General features: G+C 43.9%; 1 protein-coding gene across 1 annotated transcript in view; it reads left to right on the top strand.

Annotated features, from left to right (window-relative positions):
* mrpl23 (mitochondrial ribosomal protein L23) overlaps nucleotides 1-5,871 on the top strand; it is a 33,507-nt gene extending 27,636 nt beyond the window's left edge. The window contains exon 5 of the mRNA XM_051382320.1: nucleotides 4,846-5,871. Coding sequence (XP_051238280.1) covers nucleotides 4,846-5,010 — 165 coding nt within the window. The 3' untranslated portion in view covers nucleotides 5,011-5,871. The remainder of the gene's footprint in view (nucleotides 1-4,845) is intronic.
* The last annotated feature ends 16,190 nt before the right edge of the window (nucleotides 5,872-22,061 follow it).

Raw genomic sequence — 22,061 nt, 5'->3', positions numbered from 1 at the left:
CCAACATCTGGTTGATTTTCTTTTTTTTATTGACTGCTTTGTGAATGGCTCTATCATCTGATGCCTTCTGGATTGTCCCTCATCAAATAAAAAAGGGATACGTAGTTTGTCTGACAGTCTCTTTGGGCTGGTGTGAATGGCTCAGTTTCACATTTTCAGACCACTTAAAGCCTTTTCAGTCTCTGTGACCACATTGAGAACTCCTCTATTCTTTAATTCGGTAAAGTGTGGTCATCCGAGAAGTCAGTGTACTTGGCCCCCGCCCCTTAGTCACATCTTATTTAGCTCCACAATAACTCTAGGTGCGCAAGGTTTTGAGAGAGCACAAAAAAGTCTGATCTTGGGTCGTAAAAGAGTGGTTAAAATGCATTTTCTGATGGATTAAAATCTTAAATTGTCTAGATTATCTAAGTGGAAGTCGCCATTTGACCTCGAGAGTAGTTTTACAGCTGTTAAACAGTCTTCAAAGTAATAAAATGTTGCTCCAAACTTCTTTCATTCCAGAGGACATAAAACCTGATACCATGATGGCTATTCTGCGGATCGAGGATATTGGAAAATGAAGTCAAACCTACTACAATAGGGTTCAGTAATCATCTTTGAAAGCCTCCTTTTGTTTTTTTATTTTCAGATTTATAGCGTAGTTCTTACTCTGTACTTGCCCCTGCTGCTCATTCAGGGTTATTTAAAGGCTGATGTGTATGTCATCTGTCACATGGCGATGTCTGTTCCTGTGGCTGGTCCTGGTCCAGTCCAGTCCAGTAATGTCCCCTACGTTTTAACTCTCAGAGCAGCAGGTTGAATCAGCCTTTTGTGTCCTCAGCTGCTGACTGTGCCATAATGTTCTATTCAAGCACCGAGCACCGGCACCTTCCTGTTTTCATCAAAGACATTTTAACACATCAAGCCAGAACAACTCTGGCTTTCATATTTCATACTTAAATCTGAGCTTATGAATAATAAAAGAGTCACCCCCTCCACATTTTTCCTGTATTGATTTCACATGCATTCCAAGGTTGCCGGACACACATTTATCCATTCTTTCAACATTCTTCTATTTTTTTCCTCTCTTAAGGGGACAGACAAACGCACACCAGGACTTTTTTCCCCTCCTGCGGCTGTTTTTGAGTTACGACTGCACGCTCAGTTTGTCACAGATCAGAAGCAAAGGTCAATCAGATAGAATACAGTTGTCCATTGTGTCTCTCCTTCCATCTCTCGCCTGGTCTTCTCTCTTTTCACTCTCCCCTTTCCTCCCTTCCCTCTGGGACTACAAACAGGATTACTTTGGGGTTGTGTATGACTCTGTCACATGAACATGCACGCACACACGCACAAACACAACCACAGGTTTGATCTGGGGACATTTCACCAAAGTACATTTGTTCCCGGGAGGCTTACCCCAATTATAAGCATTTTCTGAATACACTGTGACTGCTGTGAATACAATATACTAGCTGTTGTCCATACCTTGACAGGTGTCCCCATTCACCTGGTTAAAACACAGTAGTCCCCAAATGAGACGCAGGACTGACCGATACCCCGAATACACACGTTTTGGAACAGAACAAGACATTGAATTAGAGCTTAATAAGGAAACATACACATACACACAGATGGGGAAACTGAGACGGGCTGGTAGTGAGTCAATGACAATATTTCCCTTCCCCTCTTAACCCCCCCCCCAGTGTTTCTCCTTCTTTTCCCATTGAGAGGGAAACTGTGGGTGTAATGGGTTGTTCATGTGCGTAAGAGGAGTATGTTTACATCACTAGCAGTGTGGGGCCTCGTCCCAATATTCCTGGATGGCAGCTTGATTCAATTGGGAGAATGGTGAAGATGATGGCAGAGCAAGGAAAAATATACACGCCTACAATTTGTCGTCTAGGAAGCATAGTAGGTAACAGAAAGAAAACCCTTGGAGGCGCATAATGCTTGACTGTCTTTCTCCACTTTTGTCCTTTTTGGCCAGGCCTCGGTTTTCTCCATAAATCACTCAGTATGCACTCATACACACACTCCCTCTTTCTCACACACACTCTCTCTCTCTCACACACTCTCTCTCTCTCACACACTCTCTCACAAATACTTAAGTAGAGAGAGAGGCAGGCAGACACACAGGAAAGATCTTTTTGGCTCGGAGCACATGGAGGCCAAGGGGACATGGGCTTTGACTCTGCTGTGGTGTGATGTATATATTTCATACAGAAATATGAATGCTCTCTGCCAGCACTTTCTCTCACTGCGGAAATGTGTCCAGCAGACGCTTGACATACGCGTGCGCGCACACACAAACACACACAGGGTGCGGCCTGCTGCCAACAATAAGACTTGTTTAACGAGTCTCAGCGCTTTGTTGATTTCAATCTAAGGGCTTTGTTGTTTTTGTGAATCGCGCTCTCTGAGGCCGGTATTAATCTTCGCCATGTGTATACACTAGGTGTCCAGCGCTGTGCTGTATAACTGGGAATTGTCATGCGACAACATTTGGTTCAAATTGGGTGAAGTCTTGTTTTGCTCCCTGCTTCCTCCCGTGGCCAAGTCTGGTGTTTATAGTACTGTGGTGGAACCCTTCCTCCGTCACCCATACTTTCCTCTTCCTCCTCTCCCAGTCACTTCCTCACATCATCAACCCCCATTTTTCTCCCTGCTGCCTTTTTCTCTTCACTTCTTCTCTTACTCCTGCAGTAGACTTCCCTTGGCCTGGTCCAGTGTTTGTTTTCTGGATTCTGCGTTCCTCGATGGCAGCGTGTGCAAGCGCAGAGAGACACTGAGGGTCTTGGCAGGGCTGTCGGTTTCCAGGTGCTTCTTTAGTGTTTGGCAGCTTTCTGCCTGTGCCTGACTAATGCCTCTTCTCCTCACTGGGCCCGCACTCTTGTCTCTTTTACAGTGCTCCCTAGAAAACCTCCTGTAGTTTGCAATACAGGCGTTGCCGCAAGACAGGAACACAAGAACAGGGTGGCTTTTCTTTTGATTGAAGGTTGTGCATGTTTTGCTCAAGCTGCTCCTCAAAGCTGGTATCAGAGAGTTTAGACTCAAATGGCCAGGTTTTAGAGAGTAACATGAATTCAAGTCTGTGTAAAGTATCATACCAAAATAGTAGTTTCCATAATAGTTGTGTTTTGGATGTAGCTAGATGCCTGGTCATGCCAGTATTGTCAGATTGGACATGTCGGACTCAACTGTAGTTCACATACATCAGACTGGGTTGTGGTTAATATCTTAATGCAATGACTTCTGGACCTTTTTGTAGGTTAAACCTCAGCCAGTCTCTTCTCACCAGTGTGTCTTGTTTTTCACTGAAAACCACAAACACAATTCCAACAAATATAAAGAAAATAGACTGTGGCTTATTTGGGCTCATTGTTTATTATAATTTATTTGAAATGAACTAGTGACAGTTTTCAAAACTTAGCTGAGCATTGTGTACTAACTGTGCAGTTTCGGATGAAGTCTCTGCTGTTAACGGTGTCCACTGGCACTGCACATTTGACGCTTTTAAAAATCTTTTTTTCCCCTTTTTTTCCTGTGACGTCAGCTCATTTCAGTGCTTATTGGTCATGTTTGAAGTGCAGTGCGTCTCTCAACTTGTGTGCACACAACATGCACATGCACCTGAGTGCACACATTTATACATGCACAAGTCCATACATACAGTAATCCTGCTGTCAGTTGTCTTGGATGAGCACGTTGTGGAGTAGACGAAGCCAGCTCCATTCTGCATCTTTGGCTGAGTGAGCTTCATGTTGTCTCCCCCCTTTGGGAATTAAACCATGCTATGTGGTAATTATATGCATGTTTCTCTTGGTATTTTGGGGGTTGGAGACAGACAAAGTAACGTTCACATCAGAGCCAGACCATTCCTTAACGCCTACACACTGACCCCAAACAAAATATTTCACATATTTAAACAGAATAGTTGATTGACAATTGTGTTCATGGAAGCAATTCATTTTATAGTGGTAGGCCTCTATATAAAATAATTCGGAAGGTTATGAGTCACATAATGACATTTGACTATTTGTCATTATGAAGTGGAAGCTGTTGTTTGGTGTGAACTACAACGTTAGTGATCATTAATCACTTTAGGAACATTTGTGAGGATTAGCAGTTCGCTCAAAATCCAAACACTTAGTGATAAAAATGACACACGTAAGTGCAGTTTCATCATCAGAAGTTATGGTCTGGCTTTGTATAGTTGAGTCATTTAAGGACAGCAATGATTTGGCTCCAGTTGAGGTTGATAACAGTGAATTCTTGTTGCCAGGTGTCCATGGGAGAGGCTGAGAGGGATAGGCTATGGATATGTGTGCATGCCTGCACCCACTGACCTGTTATTTTTTTGTGTGTGGGCGTGCAAGCATGCATGCGTGTGTGTGTGTGTGTGTGTACTTTACTGTACTGTACTCTACGGTGGCCTGACACAGACTATGGTTGGACCAGTGATGCATTAGCCATGGCCAGAGATGGGTTGGTATGGAATAAATAATGGATACCATCCTTTCCCTCTGAATAAATCAAGACCAGAGAAATGGAGAGAGATGAGAGATTAAATGTGGGAGAGAGTTGGAGAAATTGAATGCCAGAGAGAAAGAGAGCGTTTGTGTAACTGGAAGAGGAGTATAGAGGGAGAAACAGTGTCCTGAATTCCAAATCAGTATCTCACTTTTCGTCTCTGCAAAGAAAAGGAAAAAAATTTGACACGTATTTTTGTTTCACGCACAAAAAAAACTGGTTTGTGAAATGATTAAAGTAGAAAATAAACAACAAATTCCTCTTGTTATTAGGTAGGAACATGATTGTTTCTTTGCTCATTTTGCTCTTTTTTTTGCCTTTGCATCCCAGGCCCAGGGCCAGACGTTCACCTTCCCTGACATCTACCCGGAAAAAGACCAGGTGGTGGCGGAGGGGTCTATGGAGGAGATGCAGGAGAAGTTCATGGAGGACGAGAAGCAGAGGCAGAAACTCGACCCCAGGAGAGGAGGGGTCACTGAGTGGTTTGGACTCTGAGACAACCCACTGACCGGGAACTCTGTGCTCGTATGTGTGCGTGGGTGTTTCATTGGGAGCAACATGTATTGATTTACAACGCGACTGTTGTGAAGTCACTTCTATTTCTGTAAGAAAACACTCATGAGTGTGTAGTAAAGAAGAATGAGCGTGTGTGTGAGACTGGAGACATGTGTTTTATGTGTGTGTGTGTGTGTGAGTTTGCGAGGCTTCAGTCCAGTAAACCGAGCCAGAACAGAATCACAGGAGGAGGAGAGTGGCTCGGCTCCATCTTTCATGAAACCAGCCCACCGTACAGAATCTCCATCACCTCAGATGACCTCTTCCCGTTCCTCCTCCCACTTATCCTGTTCCACCTCCTTCTCCTTTTACTCCTCCTCTTTGGCACCACTACCTCTGCACCTCCTCTCTTGTTGTCTCTCCTCTCTCCTCAGGAGTTTCCTTTCCTTTTCGCCTGTCTCCTCCGCTGTCCCTCTTTATCCTCGTCCCTCTCCTACACTCCTCTTCCTCTGTCATGCTGGGGAGTGGTCTACTGTGGTATCCCTAGTAGCCCTGATTCTCCGCCAGCTGGATCAGACTACCTGGACAACCCACATCCTTTCCTGTTTTATGAGTTTGCCTTGGATTAATTGACCACTTTAGGTAAACAACAATTGAGATGTTGTTTCAGCAAAGCAACAATATGGAATTTGCTGGAGTGTTTTATTATTTTGTGGTAGCACCTCTTGCCATAACTCTGAGAGAGGATTGTACCCCAGTGTTTGTGTGTGTTTGCCTAGCGCGTGGGACTTGCCAGTGAATCTGTCTAATTGTAAGTGCTGCTGGAATGAGAACTAATAAACGGTCACTTGTCCAAAAGTGCTCTACTTACTTTTTCTTGTGTTCTGCTCGCCTCATCTCCCACGGCTGCTGCGCTCAACAACTGGCACTTCGAGACGCTGTTCGCCACACAAGCTGGCCTGCGCGTGTGCCAACATGGTCTGGTAGCTGTTTTGACAAAGTAATGATCTGTGTTTGAATCGGGCCACTGGAGGACTGAGCTCTCTTACGGTAATAAGGCCCATAAAGGGGAGGGACCTCTCCTGGGCTCGCTCAGACCCTCCATTATGCTGAGAGGCCAAGGTTACAGTAAGTGTCCCCCAGCCGTGACCACTAATGCTGGCTGGCTAATACAAAGGTCCAGTTCCTGACCTCACCCAGCCAACTCAGCTATCACTAAGGAGAATGTCAATATTGATCCTGTTGGCCCATTGTCTGCTGCCTGGAACCACTCACCCCCTGCGTCGCTATAAAGCAATCTGATTTGGAACAAAACAAGCCTCCTGCTACACAGCCACTCTATTTCTTTTCTGTCTGCCTCACTTTCAGTTTTTATTTTCCTCTCCCCTGCTCCCTCTGTCTCTGTTGCCCAGTCAGGACCTCCAGAGAAACAGCTGCTTAACCAACAAGAGAGGGAGACCGAATTCCTGTTTTTGCTCTCCTCTTGGCCTGAACAGACCCCACATGAAAGTTTGGAAATCAAGTTCTGGTGTTTGCCAAGCAAAAATCTTGACCCTGTTCTCCTCCAGTTCCTTGTCATGGGGATATCCCGTGCCTTCACATAAACACACTTGTACATATATACCGCAGCCTTTTCTTACATCACTAAACTGGCACTGAGGTGCTGATTTTATTACGGCCTGCTGACACTGTGGACATTTTGTAGTGTTCTGGACATTTTGGATCCTGCTTAAAGTCAGAAAGATGACACATTTTATAGTGTACAGACAGACACTGAGACACACTTTGGTAAATGAGCTCATCTGTTGCTCACACAGATAAATGTCTCTTAGTCATTTTAGCTCTTTATAAAGAACAAGTAAACAGGAACTACTTTACTGATAAAAAGAAAAACAGAAAATCATTCAAGGGGTGGAAGGGGTAAAGACAGTTGTAGTCGAAGAGATTGAGACATACCATGTAACATAATAGTCTCTCAACAGACTGGTGTAGTAATTAAAATGTTTATAGACGTAATGTTTCTCAAAATCATTTCTCTTCTACTGGAAATAAAATAAAAGTATGATTTGATTTTTACCATGATGATAATTTTGCTGACAGAATAATTATTCTAATCAAAAAAATGTTACATGAGCTAAAGAAGAATAAACTTTAATTTTTAAGTTATAACATCTGTGAAGGAACCTGCCAACACTACACTGTGTTTGGACATGAATAAAAGAAAGGATTGTTTCTCTTTTCAGAAAAGAACATGGTTCAACCCCAAAATGCTACATTTACCTTGCCTAACTTGCCAGGTAACCCACTTCTTACTGCATACATGAGCTGGAAGATCCTTAATTATAAGGTATGGTAGTCTGGTGTTGTGATAAGTGTCTTGCCATTAAGTGAGCTCTGGTCAATTTGGAGACTGACCATGGTGCATCATCCTGGCTGCAGAACATGAAGGAAGATTCAAACTTAATTGACCAGCAGGTGTTCCCTCACGTTGCAGCACTCTTGACTATGAGACCTTTTACAAAAGGGATATTAGGACTGTGGCAGGCTCTGTAGGACTCCACAGAGGTTACTGTAGTCAGAAAAATGATATATGTAACATTTATTTAATCACATTTGAATTTATTTGCTACCCTGACTGTCCAATGTACTTAGCTGTCCTTCTCATTAGATTCAGAAAATGCTGAACCAGACACAGGGGGTAGTACACTAGAGATGGAAAGGGGACTGTAACTCTTCTTTTTGTACTTTTTTCTGGTCCCTGGCCAGACTTGAAACTGGGGCATTTCAATTACATGGTCAGCGTCTTAAATCTCCAGACCAGGACACAAGGAAAAGCACTTAATCATTTCTGAAAAACCTACACTTTAAATGTAAAGTGATGTATGTTGATTAATAAACTACTATTACACAGATTAATAATGTCAGTGATCCAATTAATTTGTTTAAGGAGGAGCTACAGTTTATGTAAGCAGGTGTTTGGAGCTCCTGTAAGAGCGGATCAGACCAGTCCTTGCTGGCAGAGACCGGTCAGATCGCTGTCTCCTGCAGAGGGCTTAAACCTTAAGTCACAAAGCTAAGTGCAAATTTTTTTCTCATGGGAGTCTTTAAAAAAAAAAAAAAAAATGTCTTCATAACAGCCAAACTTGTCTTCACTGAAAATATTCTGCACCAACTCCACTGCTGTAAAAAATAATGACTGCTTGAGAGCTTCAAAGCCTGAGCGACACTCCTCCTCTCTTCCATGTTCTCCTCATGCCTCTCCCTTCTCTTCATACCCAATAAAAAGCTGCATTCACAATGCGTCTCCCCCTTGTCCGGCCCTGTCCCATGCAGCTGGCAGCCATTTCCCTGTTTGTTAACACAGTGTTCCCCCTGCCTGTCAGATGATGCTGTGTGGCTGGATTGTGAAGGAACAGGAGAGGATGGAGGGATGGAGAAGTATGCAGCAAAAACCCGAACATCCTATTTCAGCTGAACTCGGGATGACTGTTGGCAGCTACAGATTTATATGTATCTCTGTGTGCTGGACAAGATGCATCGGATATTGTAATGCATTACACGTCGTGTAAGTGCAGAGGGAGGGGATGCGAGCATGTGCGTGCGAGACGCAGAAAGCCCAGGAAGGATGGAGTGAGAGAGCAGATGGAGGTGAGGGAGAAAGTGAACAGGGTGAAGTGAGAGTGAAAAAGAGATGACATCACTGAGAAAATGCTGAGCTGGATTCAAGGGCTACTGGATGAAAGAGGTCTACTCCCACAGTGCACCATCTCTCTCTCCCTTCTCTCTCCTTTTTTCTCTCTCTCATGAGATGTACAGTGCAGGTCGTGTTCCCATCCCTACACGGTTAGTTAATGGAAGGAGGGTTGAATATTTTAAACAGCCCTTCACTCTCCTCGTTTTTTGCTCCTTACTCCTCTCCCCCTTCCTTTTTTTTTTTCTTGTTCGGTTGTGCATTAGTCAAGTGCACACATGACCCTGTTTCTGGTACTGCAGTCCACACGTGGAATCTGCATGACATCATGCTGTATTTTTGGGATTAGTGGTATGAGTGGTGGTATAGTGAGTGTCCTCCTTGACTCTTTATAGCCTCCCTAGAGGGCAGATCTCCTCCTTGCTGACAGTAGTAACTGCCCACTTGCCAGGGAACTCACCACCTACAGATGCTCCACTGCATCTTCCAGCTGTGAAGGAATTTAGATCAAGATATGCTGCTCGATGCTGAGATGTGTTAGAGTTTTATATAGTGTGCTTCAGCTAATAACAAAATAAGGTTTAAATTAAAAGCTTTGTTGCACACATTAACACAATTCATTGCCATTGTTTGTAGAATTACACACACTCAAATAGTTACACAATTACTAGCCCTACCAGCCTCTTATGCAGATGCACACACTCCCACACACACTTGTGTTCACTAAGACAACCGTGGTTGCCTGCTGAGGATTCTGACGGCCTCTCTTGGACTAGCGCTACACACATTCCTCCTTCCCCAGGTTGCCATTGGTTCTTCTGAGCTCAGCCAGTGCACTCTGTCACCCCTTAAGTGTGCGTATATATGTGTATGTGTGTGTCTGGTTCATTGTGAGTCCATGTACTGTATGTACCCTTACGTAGAAAAAAAGTTAACATCTTCCGTTTTTCCAAGAATTTACTACACACACAGGCAGACGTGCACACGATGCTCGTGTTCATGCTTCATTGTGAACCACTCACACATACATAAAATAGACCAGTGTATATACACGGCCATTCTGTACTCACATCTACACTTGTTGGCTCAGAGCCAGGAGCAACAAATAATAGTTACCTGGGTATAACTCCTACATGCGTAGCCCCCTTATGGGCTTTGCTACAATTGTACCTTTACGAGGCTTTGCCTTGGCACCTGAGAAAAGTCTTAAGCACTCACCATCCAAACAGGGGGTAGCATCCTCCCCCCTATAAAGCCCCAGTGCACGTTTTGCTCGTCTCCCTTTGAAACTCAGCAACAACTGGGACCAGCTGGACTTGTGGTTAGAGGGCTACGCACATACTGTTTTTTGTATGCGCTCCACCCTGTAAAAGGCTTTGCTATTGGTTAAAACCTAAGGCAAAGGCGTTAAGGATGAAGTGTGCTCCTAGCTGAGCCTCAACCAAAAGTAGTTTGAACCAACAACAGGTTCACATTGGGAGTGTTAATGTGTCTCCCCTCAGGGAGAATCAAAGAGGATACTGGGCGTTCTCCTTGGTGGCAAACGGGCCGGCCACCGGTTGTAACGTTGTTGTTAGTGGTAGGGCAAAGAGATTGGTAAGGAGGGAGCACACAGGGGCCCCGGCAGAAAGGGCCGGGAAGCAGCTATTAACTGTTAGCATACCTGATTTGAAAGAGAAGAAGCAAACCATCCCAGGTGGGGTGCCTCTAATGAACCTATGTATTACACAAAGCATGGTTGTTAAGTCGACAAGCCTGCAAGAGAGTCTGGAGACAACGTAGGCTGCATGCCCTCCGCTCAGCCCTCAGTAGGGATGGGATTTTTTAAGAGAAATAGATCAAACTAATTAAGAACATAATTAACAATGCTTTATTAAACTGATTGGCAAACTCAACATCCTGGGCCTAAGTATGACACTCTCACAAACAGACCCCAGACAGTTTGGATTGGTGGTCACACCTCCTCCACTCTATTGCTCAATACTGAAGTTCCTCATGGCTGTCTGCTCAGCCCCCTCCTGTTCACGCTGTACACCCATGACTGCATGGAGACATGTAGGGGGATGCAGCCATTAGGACGAGGATGACTCCATTATCTGCCAGATTTCAAGCAATGATGCAACTTCATATCTGGAAGAACTCAGCAATCTGAACAGTTTTAGGTTCCTGGGAATTAACATTTCAGAGAACCTGTCATGGTCATCGTACATCTCTACTCCGGTTAAGAAAGCACAGAAATGACTGTAAACTTAAAAGCGCCTGTGCCAACTTCTTGTTAACCGTTACAGAGGAGCATCCTGACAGGAAACATAAAAAAATGGCTTGGGACGTGCATGGCCCAGAACAGGAGGACTCAGCAGTGAATAATTAAAATTGCCCAGAAGATCATTGGCACGTAACTACCCAGCATCAGTGATATCGATGAGAGCCCAACAGATACTACAAGACAATATCCACTCCAGCCTGTTCACCCTGTTGCCATCTGGCAAGAGTTACAGAAGTATCTGTAGTGTATATAAATTGTGTATACAACCTGAATTTCAATATATAATGCTGTGTTGTAAATGACAATTAAATGACCTTGTATAAATAAATAAATAATACATTCTTAAACCAGATTAGCAGATGCTAGCACCTTCACCTTCACACCATCCATTTTCGGCCATGGTACGGTACCATGGCTAGTTAACCACTGCCATGTCCCTCACCAGCGGCAGGCAGAGCAGAGCAAGAAGGGGAAACTGTACCGCTAGCTAGTGCTAAAACCAGATTAGCTAAAGTTAGCAAGGAATGGGAATGAAAAATGACTGTAAAAGCTTGGGTTAACCAACAAATGTACGACGGCCATCTTCCCCATCACCTGAAAGAGGGGCATGTCAAAACAGGTAACGGAAAAGCGAAAAGGCTAGACTGGAAGACTGACCTAAAGTACCAGATGGTGAGCAAGTACCTGCCTGAAAAGAGTATTTGGTATAGATAATGGACTTTTACTTTTACTTTACTCAGATCTTCTTACTTCAGTAAAAATAGCCAAACACTGAAAATTACATGCCACTAAATGTAGTCACTAATTGCTTTGCATATAAACCTTTATACACATAACTTTTTGTAATCTTATAACATTTGATGTATTCTTCATCAGGATGTAAAGTAGTTATTATTAACTCCCCAACCAGCTGCAATATAAAAATGCAATAACCCTTCTGTATGATGTGTAATAAGCACTAACTAATACTTTTATTATGGTATTTCTACTTTAGTTAGAGATCTGAATGTTTCTTCCACCACTATTTGTAGAATTTGTCAACATCTTGTCCTAGTCTGGTTTGCGTGAAGCATCTTATTGCATCCATGCTTGTCCACGGTGGAACACAAAAGGATCAATCAGTAAAGCCAGCCATGTCGTATTCTGGTTTCGTCAGCAGAGCTGGTGCTTAATAAAAACTGAATGCTGTTTTCCAACTTTGTGCTCCTCCAGAGATCATTCCCCTCTTCGCCTGTCACAACATCAATTATGATCAATTAGAAGTCCTGATAGAAGATGGCACATGCCAGCTTTCATCACTAAACCGACGGTGGCAAGATCTTTGATCTGTGTTTGCACTGAAAGATTTATTTGCGGTGACCAAAAGGGGGAGGAGCCATTGGGCATTGTTTTTTTTGTGGCATAGTGTTTGTGAGGCTTACGCACAGCCGTCTCTGTCTGAAAGAGGGGAAGAATTTCTCCCGACATACAATTTCAGCTTATCTGTTATCAACACAATGCTTCTCTACTGGCTGGGTGGTCCCTTTCCTTGCCAGCTGTTCAACAAATACATTTGCATTTTAAACAGCTTAATAATAGTGATACGTACGCATGTGCAAAAGGACGAGAAGGTAGTTGGTTTGATGATACAGTATTCGTGAGTTTCAGGGAGAGAAACAGAAGAATTGAATGGTTCAAATGAGTTCAATTGTCATAACAGAATAACAGAAATCAACTGGGACCTGGCCACCCATCTGGACTACAGAGCACTGAGCTGTGGTCTGCACACATACACATACGTGCACATGTGCAGTCAGTGAACCCCTCGCTGGTGGAATCGTACTGGCTGGAGGCTGTGCCAAGTCAATAACGCAGGCTGATCCCTAATGCTGAACTTCCTGGAAGTCCCGGCTGGTCTCAGCGCTTCATGTACCTGCTCAGAGCTCCAGCTGCCGCCTGGCTGCACGGTGGGCTGGATGGGGATTAGTGGGTCTATCAAGGCTCTGTGCCTGCCCGCAGGTCACTCTGACTTGAAACAGAGTTGAGAGGCAAACAGAAGAGTGGATAGACCATGGGAACAGTGAAATTCTGCGAATTCATTTTCTCCAAGCAATGAAATCTTATGTACTTTAACACAAGTCTCTTCTCATCACGCACAATCAAACCAGGGTCACTAATCTCTTTATATCGCTCAGGGAGAAGAACCTTGTGGTTAATTGCCCCACATCCCAATGGAGACAGAGCGTGACGTGGTGGATGTGGTGGCGATGGTGTGTGTATGTGTGTGTAGGGCAGTACATGCTAATAAGATATCCCAAAAGGGAGATTCTTTAAGGTCTGAGAATGCTGTGGTTTACAATATAACACAGATCTGAAGCCCCGCCTTAGCTCTCATTGTCAAACAGACACTAGTTGGGGGAGCTGTAGAAATGCTGCCTGGGTTTTAGTACCCCTATTGTTTACATACAAACACATTCTCAGACTTGAATACGATCATTTTGTTGATCTTGGTCATTAACATTGAGCACATTCGTGGCTTATGTATAAAGGAGGTATGAGAGAAGGGGGAAAGTTCGGTAAAGCAGTAAGTGGTTAGGGAGAGGACTTAAGAAAATGTGAAAATGTAAACTGGTGAGAGATAGATGGACAGAAAGAAAAATAGTGTGAGATTTAAAAGCTATAGGTTCTGGTTTTGGGGATAAGGAGGGATGGGGTGCATGGCGTAAGACAACTCCCCTAACTCATCTCTGGTCTAAATGGCTGTTGGCCAATGGCTCTCATTTAAAACGTCTTCTCTCCTGTCTTACATCTCGTTTCACTGCCAGCCCTCAGCTGCGCAATGCTTACGTCAGAGAATCCCACTGTTAGCCAACACTTAGCCAACATAATGACAGAACTGCTCCCCCAGCCAAAGATAGATCAGCCTTTTCTGGCTTGATTTCAACCAGTATGGCAAGACTTTTGTGGCCTGGATTCCCTCAACGGGGTTCAACTTCCCTGGCCTAGGTTTGACCATCATGGCTTGATTTGAGTGCCCTGTGTTGAGCAGACACCGAGCTTGAAGAGTATGTCCTCACTGGCTCTGTTTCAACAAAGGGTACTCAACTAGTGCGACCTGGATTTGACTGTCTGGCTGCTACTAATGTGGCCTGGGTTCAGTAGACAGAGCTTGACTTGTATGGCCTGAGTTCATCAGATGGTGTCCAACTTTTCTGGCCTGAGCTTGTCAGACAGGGCTCAACTAGTGTGGCCTTGGCGGATACAGGGCCTGGGTGATTAAGGATGTGTTTGTTTCCCAGGCAGCAAGCAGGCAAGGTGGCGGCATTGCTCCTGCACAGCCAAGGACTTGGTGTGGGGGTGAGAGAGCCAAAACAAACTACTGTGATTGCCTCCCCTATGCCCTCCTGACCCCTGTGCTTCAATTGCCAGGCAAAGAGGAGGAAAAAGGGTGAGGGGAGAGATGGGAAGAGGTGGTTTAGAGAAGCGAGGAGAGCAGGATGGGGGTATGAAAGGTTGTGGTTGAGGTTTGTGATGGAGGGGGAGCGGGTGTGGGCTGTTGGTGGCAGGAGAGGTCACTTGAGTAGGCTTGAGATGGCTGGCTCATGACCCTTGATCTGATTAATCTATCTATCTATCTATCTATCTATCTATCTATCTATCTATCTATCTATCTATCTATCTATCTATCTATCTATCTATCTATCTATCTATCTAAAGATCTTTTATATTTTTATTGTTTATGATGAAATTATAATCGTTAATAGCAGACTGAGAGAGAAAGAGAGAGAGAGAGAGAGAGAGAGAGAGAGAGAGAAAGAAAGAGAAGAGAGCCAAAGAAGAACAACAAAGAAAAAAAGGAAAGGAAGGAATAAAGTGGGAAATGGACAGGGAGTGAGAGAAAGGGAGTCTTGTCGTCTGAGAGGTGGTGTGGTTCGGGTTAGGTTGTGGTTGAAGCCTTGAGAGAGCGGGAGGGGAGAGGGGGGAGGCGCAGGGGGCGAGCAAGGCAGCACATACCCGCAGCATTCAAATGGAGCTCCCATTGGGAGGTTTTACGCTTCAAAATGGTTTCCTGTGACGTGGATTGTGTGTTTGATTTGAGCTTTGAGGGGTTTGTGTTATTCTCGGGAGGGGAGAATCTAGCACGCTCTCATTTCCGCACTACCAACAGCCAGCAGAAAGTTGGCAAGCCGAAACAGGGGGATTGTAAAGACAGATTTTTCTCTCCCTCCTCGTAAGAACCACATTTTTTTCTGCTTTCACTTTTTTGCAATGTTTTTCTGCTGAGCCTGCTCCAGGACTTGCTCTGCATATTGATGGATTGTTCTTAATAATTGGACTTGCTCAGACCTGTGTCCTTCTATGGTTTTCCCAGGCTGCCAGATTTTCTGCTGATCACAGAATGCGCAAAAAATGTGTTTATGCTCAGATGTGTGTGCACATACGCACCGCGACACACATGTGCATGCCTGCAAGAATGTACAAGCAAGTTTGCACGTATACAAGTAGGCATGCTGTCAAACACATGCCTTGGAACTGATTGCAAACAATGGATGCCAGCTGGGCAGTAGGTGTAGCAGGCAGCACAACTGAACTGGGCCCAGGTTGATTTGTTTTTTCAACTGGATTGGAGGGGAAAGACAGAGAAGAAATGACAAATGACTGGATGAGGAAAAGTACGGAAGAGAGAATAGGTATAAGAGAGGAGGGGGTCACCACAGAGGGAGGGAAGGGGCATACGCTGAGGCAGCGGGAAGCCACCTCTAAGACCATGACAGCCAGTCAGACAAACCATCAGAGAGCTTACTGTTCTGCCAACTACTGTACTTCACAGAGCCAAGAAAATGACAAAAATCAACACTGGATGTGTTTGTGTTGGGGGAATATCCGTGGAACCCCACTCTCTTTCCTGATCAGCAGTTTTCTCTTTCGTTCTCTCTCTTTCTCTCACTTTTTCCTTTCTCCCTCTCACCATCCCTCCTGTCTTTATTTTCTTACTGTAAATACTGTACAATATATGCCCCCTGCTCGTGTAAGAGGACAATTATTGTAACAGCGTCTCTACTGTGTGGCGCACATGGAAAAGCTAACTGCTACGGGCCAATTTTCTCCATGGAGTTATGTCAATAGTTTTGATGGAATGAGTGGGCTTTCCCCAGTATGTTGGGGCATTGTGGTCTCTGAGGGGTTCCACTGCCACCTTAATCCTCACCCTCGGCCTCAGTAACCCCTTTGTCGACCATGTCAGCAGAAAGCTTGCACATATTGTAGTTATCTTAACAGGGATGTGTCCGCATAATAACACTTTGCAATACAAGGCCATCAATTAGATGCTTGTGGGGCTATTGATAACTGTCCTTCTGTTAGAGGTGTATGTGCATGTATGTCTACCAAAGAATTTGGTGCAGGGCTTAAAGTTTACTATGTCTTATGAAACAAACAATTACAGTCTATGCCAGGGGTGACCAATCAGTCAGACACTTAAGTGCAGCACACACTGGCATCAGGTAGTGTCGTGTCATTTTGATGCACATCATTTGACGCCAGTAGCACACATCAGATGCGCCATTCAGCCCGAAGACGTAGTTACAGTACTGCAGTTAGGATGTTCCAGTCTGGGGAACAAATGTGATCAAACTGCTTTTTTGGGGTAGCTGAAGTGTTTCAGTCCTGGGAAATAGGACAGTGGCTTATTCAGACCATCGACGTGCATCAACACCAAGATGCCACTAGTGTGTGTGGCCTCACATTGAAAACAGGTGAGTGCATCATACATCATACACCACTGGTGCTGTGTCAAGAGCCAACAAGCATCTTGCACATACATGGCAGGTGCACACAGAAAAACATTACACGTGCATGTGTAGTAGACAATTCATTCAAGATGTTTTTGTACCTAAACCTAACCATACCTTAACCACACTTAGATTTTGGGCTATACAGTATAAATAAAATTGACTTGCCTTGACCCCTCTATGATCCCAAACATGCACATTATTTTGGAGCTATACTTACTGACATATTTATTTTTTCTTGTTTTACATTGATTGTTACATGTAAAAATGTATGTATGTAATATGGTTCAAAGTAAATGAAAAATATATTTTATCTTTTGAATTTCTTTATATTCCAATGCTCTATTGACTCTATATAAAACTGTGAATTTATATTATATGTATGATATTTAGTATATGTACCGCCAATCCCACATTTATGTGTGTTTGGTGCATTTCATGTCTGTTTAGTCTATGTATGATTCACTAAATCCACGTTTTTATGTTTATGACTGAGAAAGGACACACTCTTGTGAACCGTACATGTTAGATAGCCTATAATGTTTCCATATGGCCGTGGTGGTCAATGACACACAAGAGGAAGTAAGCAGAGGTGGTTGTCTAACAGTGACAGAGACTGAGTGCCTGAGAAAAGACAAAGAAAAAGAACAGTCTCTGGCTGGTCTCCCATCCCGCCCCCTAGCAAATTGGTTGTTGATTGTCCACAGACATTGTTGTTGGTGCTCCCCTGTACCAATAAAGCCTGTGTAGAGCAGAGCAGAGCAGAGCAGGGGCCCTCCAGGTCTTGTTATTGTAACAGGAGTCCGTTTTGGCTGCGACTCCTGTTCTCAGCACGGAAAACAACAATAATAACATCAGCCCACAGCCCTGGGAGCTGGACCCGAGTCAGAGGCAGTCTGAGGGGCTGAGGGGGGGTGGATGCCCTGTTAATGCTACACGCCGTGGTTCCAGTCTGACACTTCATCTGTGGTTCTGAAGTGACTGGAACTGCTGTTGGCGCCTTACTCAACAATTAAGTGTACAGTTGGTGTAACGTCCTGGCAAGTCTCGCCACTCAAAAGCGCAGTTTAGGATGCATGTGCACTCAGGCCTAAGTGCTGGCCCACCTTCCCTCTCCCTCTCTCCGTCTTAATTCTTTCTCTTTCCTGTATACAAAGTGGTGCTGGCCCTCATTGCAGAGAGAGATTCCTGGGTCTCCTGAAGACAAACAAAAGGGAAGGAATCCACGCAAGTCTCAAAACAAAATATTGAGGGAGTTTACACAGAGACCACACAACAACATCACAGCGGTCTAATCTATTTGTAATTAAAAAGTTTGCTCTGCGATGTCCTCATCCAGACAACAACAGATCCATCTTGCCTTGGCCTTGTTATGATCATGGCCTGTTTTTTTTCCTCCTTTCCCCTTCTGTTCTCGGTTGTTGTTCCTGTAACATAATATCTGTTTGTGTGTGTGTGAAAGATCCCTCTGTTGTGTTGATGACATCTTGAGAAGGCAGCCCATGACCCACTAAATGACTCATAAAAAAGAGAGACTCTGTTGTATTTCTTTGACCTCTCACTGTCAATTTTTAAACCATCTTACATAACAGCACTATCTAGGCAAAATTACAATAGACCCTGGCTTATATTTCAATGTATAAATCCACTATATACATCTCCGGCCCATTTTATGGCAGGGAAGTGTGTGAAAGCTGATTCTCTTGTGGGTTACATTATGGATCCATTACAGTTAGTACATTTGCAACAAAAATGTATTTTTACTCTTTCTTTTGGCTTGGCTTTTCTGTAGTCTGTGGTTACCTCCAAAGGCAGAGAAAAGAGATGGAGAAAAAGAGGAAAAAAGACAGATGGAGAGATAGATGGAGAGAGCTAGAGGGCAGAGGCGGGTTCAGGTGACTCAGCTTTCCCCCTGGAAGCAGATAGAGGGGAGCTGTGGGTTTGAGCCCCCCAAAGTTTTACTAGAACACAGGCTTTTTAACAGGAGGGAAAAACAATGTTATAGCTGCTTCCTGCACCACCGAGTGTTCCCCACCAGTAAATGTATCAGGGATTGGGTCATAATGTTATGGTCTGGCATCAGGTGAATACAGTGTTTTTTCTCCCCAGCCTCCTCCTCTTCTGCTCTTTTCCATGCGGAGGAATAGGCTCCAGTGTTAAAGAAATATCAGTCATCAGCGTTGTTATTGCGCACTCACTTGCTCCATCTGCAATGCTGGCGCTCAAATACACTCTTTGTGTGAGTGGACACGGTGGCTGCTCTCTCTTGCTCTCTCCTTCTCCATCTCACTCCATCTTTCTCTCTCTCTCTGTTTCCTTTTGTGCCTGTTAAATGCTACTTATTATTTCCCAACTGGAGGAAATTCTGATGTAAAGCAACCAGCTCACCTTCTTACTGTGTGTGTGCTTATGAGTGTTTGTCTCTGTGTTTGGGGAGACACCTTTGTTATCTGTCATTAGAGAATGTGCATTTCCATGAGTTTAAGTCAATGTGTGTATGCATGTGTGGGTGTGTCTGTGTGTGTGAGGTATGTACTATTTACAGTTTTTGTGCCAGTTTTATGACACAAAGGAGCTCTGTCAGGTTTGGCAGTATAAATCAGGTTGCAGGGCAGCTGAATGTTTGACAGTAGCAGTAAAAACAAACAGAAGTTCTCCACTCTGGAAAAATCTAACGCTATGAAAATGGCAACTATGGCAATGATGGGAATCGATCCATGTTGAGTTTCCAAACTGTGTTGCATTTGGCCAGCAAGGAAAATGGCAAAGGGGTAAAATAACATTGCTATATCTGTAATGGGACACTTGCATACGTAGGGTTTATACAGTATGTCTGTGATTTAAGAACACAGGTGCTTGTGTGTAGTCTTACAGTATATGACTTGCAATACATTGCTACAATAGTACTTACTGTTACTTATGTACATGTGTACATGAGTGAGTATGTGCGTGTGTGTGTGTGTGTGTGGGTGGGGGGGGGGGGGGCTAAAGCACGAAGCTCCTTCTGAGGTGAAATCCAATCTATATCAGTGATCTTAGCAGTGGCTCTGTATTGCAGCAGGTCATTGAACAGCAAAGCATTTCAAAATATCTTGGCATTCAAGTCCTCTAGAGTCTACTGCATTAATTACAGATATAACTCCTTGTTAGGCATCGTGTCCTTGGCGTTAACATGTCGTCCAACATTCAAGTGCTCTTCATGGGAACAACTTTTATAAGCCTTTCCCATTTTAAAATCCTCCATCTATATAAATCAATTGGAGTAGACATTAAACATTACACAATACGCTGTGCCGGACTGTTTGTCTGCAGATATATGACTTGTTTTGTAGGCGGGTGACAGGATGTAGTACCCTGATTAATCATAGATAAACAGCTAAGTAAATGAAAGTAAATGAATAGATGGTGTGAGTAAATTTCCACTCAACCCTATGCAGGGGCATCACCCGCACACCACCGTATGTGATTGTTTGGTATTACATGGACTATGTCATGGAGCTGGCTATTTGTGTACTGCTGGGTTTGTGTCAGTTATGTGTGCTATTGAGTAGGTATCAAGACTCAGCCCAGGGGGTCGTTTTCCTTCAGTCAGACAGACAGTCATCATTGGATCCATGTTATCTCATGTCTGGTGCTTCCAGATGAGAGCTAAGCAGGCAGCAAACACATTCTGCTGACCTGAGTCATACTGTGCATGTGTGTGTGAAAGAGATAGAGTGCGTGTGAAAGCACGACTGAGAGTTGTCTATGTGCACGTTTTCTGCGTGTACATGCTGGGTTTGTCTGTGGAAGCGTGTGTGGAAATGCACGTGTGTGTCTGTGTGGGTATTTCAGTCACTTAAATACCCAGCATATCCCTTGCCTTAAACACGCTGACCTCATCCATGGAGGGGTCTAATAAATTCACTGCAGGTGATGAGTGTAGAACTGTGCTCTAAAACAGCAACACTCGAAAACAACTTTGCCATTTGGTTTCATTGCATAGGTATGTTGTTAAGACTGGTGGATTAACGGGTTGATTTTCTATATCAAGGATAATCTCCCACTGAGGAACCCTGTATGGTTCAGACCCTAATCATTTTTGAAACAAAAACAGCTGCTGTTACAGTGCATGCAGCGATGATTCAGTACATACATGATGTTATTTGGTCTGAGCTACGTCAGCGAAATGGTGTCCGTCTTCTGACATGGATGAAAGAGCTCCACGCTGGGACAGAGGTATGAACGGTGAGGAATTTTCGGAACAGCAGGCTCCTGTCTTGATAGTCTAATTCCAAAGAAGAGCACAACCTTCCCACAGCCTTCTCAGAAAGTGATCTCATCTCCGTCTATCTCTGTTATTCAGAGCAGATTGTCTTATCGATAGTGACGTGGCCAGCTCCTACTACATTACAAGAGGAGCAGTACAATAGTGAATGAGAGGGAGCTGTGTTACAGGAACCTATTACTCTGAGGACACACACAGACCCTAAGCCACACACAAAGACTGTCCAAAAGCTTGTCCTGTTTCTCTTCTTTACTGGACTCCTTTGAGTATTCGTGGCTGTTTGGTGGCAGGTGAGAGGAATTGACTGCTCTGGCCTACATTGGTCAGTCCACTGTCACACAGCTCATGTATTCCCTGAGGCTGTGCATGCCTGAAAAATAGATCTGAAGACCGAAAAGGCAATTTGAGAAGGCATCAAATGCAAGACGGCCCACTTCCTTGTCCACTTCTTGCCTTTAGTGCAAATAAGTTCCCCATTTATTGCACTTCTCAAAGCCTCAAGAAAGGTAGGTCTAATAAACAAACATAAAGGTATCTGAGATCTTATTTGTATTTTCGAACAATAATTAGTATTTATGTTTGATTTTGAAGGGTAAGCAGTTATTTGTCACTATACTAAATTTAGTAACCACTGAATTTCTATAACTACAGTGACCAGTTTTTTCCCACTAGAGGAGTGCTGGGAGGCCTCAGTGTTATATTGTGTCAGGGCACAATGACATGATATGCTCCAGCCAAAGACTGAAATTCTATCCACTCTTCAACCAACTGACTGGTCAATGGAAAATAAAAATCTGCACATTGTTTCTAGGTTAATTAAATCGACCACAGTATACTGAGTGCTCTGTACAGGATAGCTGTTGTGTCACTTAGTTTGTTTCAAACAATATAGCCTATCACTCAGCTAAGTAAGCTAGTTAGCAGCTACAAGTCAGCTTAACAACAATTAAAATAGCCTAAACCGGAGATCTCCCAAATATGTTTCAGAACTGCAGAGCTGGAAACCACCTTTTTATTCCTATTCCTAATGCTTGTAGTAAACAATGGTTACATGTA

Source organism: Dicentrarchus labrax, unplaced genomic scaffold (assembly GCF_905237075.1).
Source record: "Dicentrarchus labrax unplaced genomic scaffold, dlabrax2021, whole genome shotgun sequence".
Taxonomy (NCBI): Eukaryota; Metazoa; Chordata; class Actinopteri; family Moronidae; genus Dicentrarchus; species Dicentrarchus labrax.
Note: the sequence above shows the minus strand (reverse complement) of the source record. Positions and strands in the feature narration are given on the sequence as shown.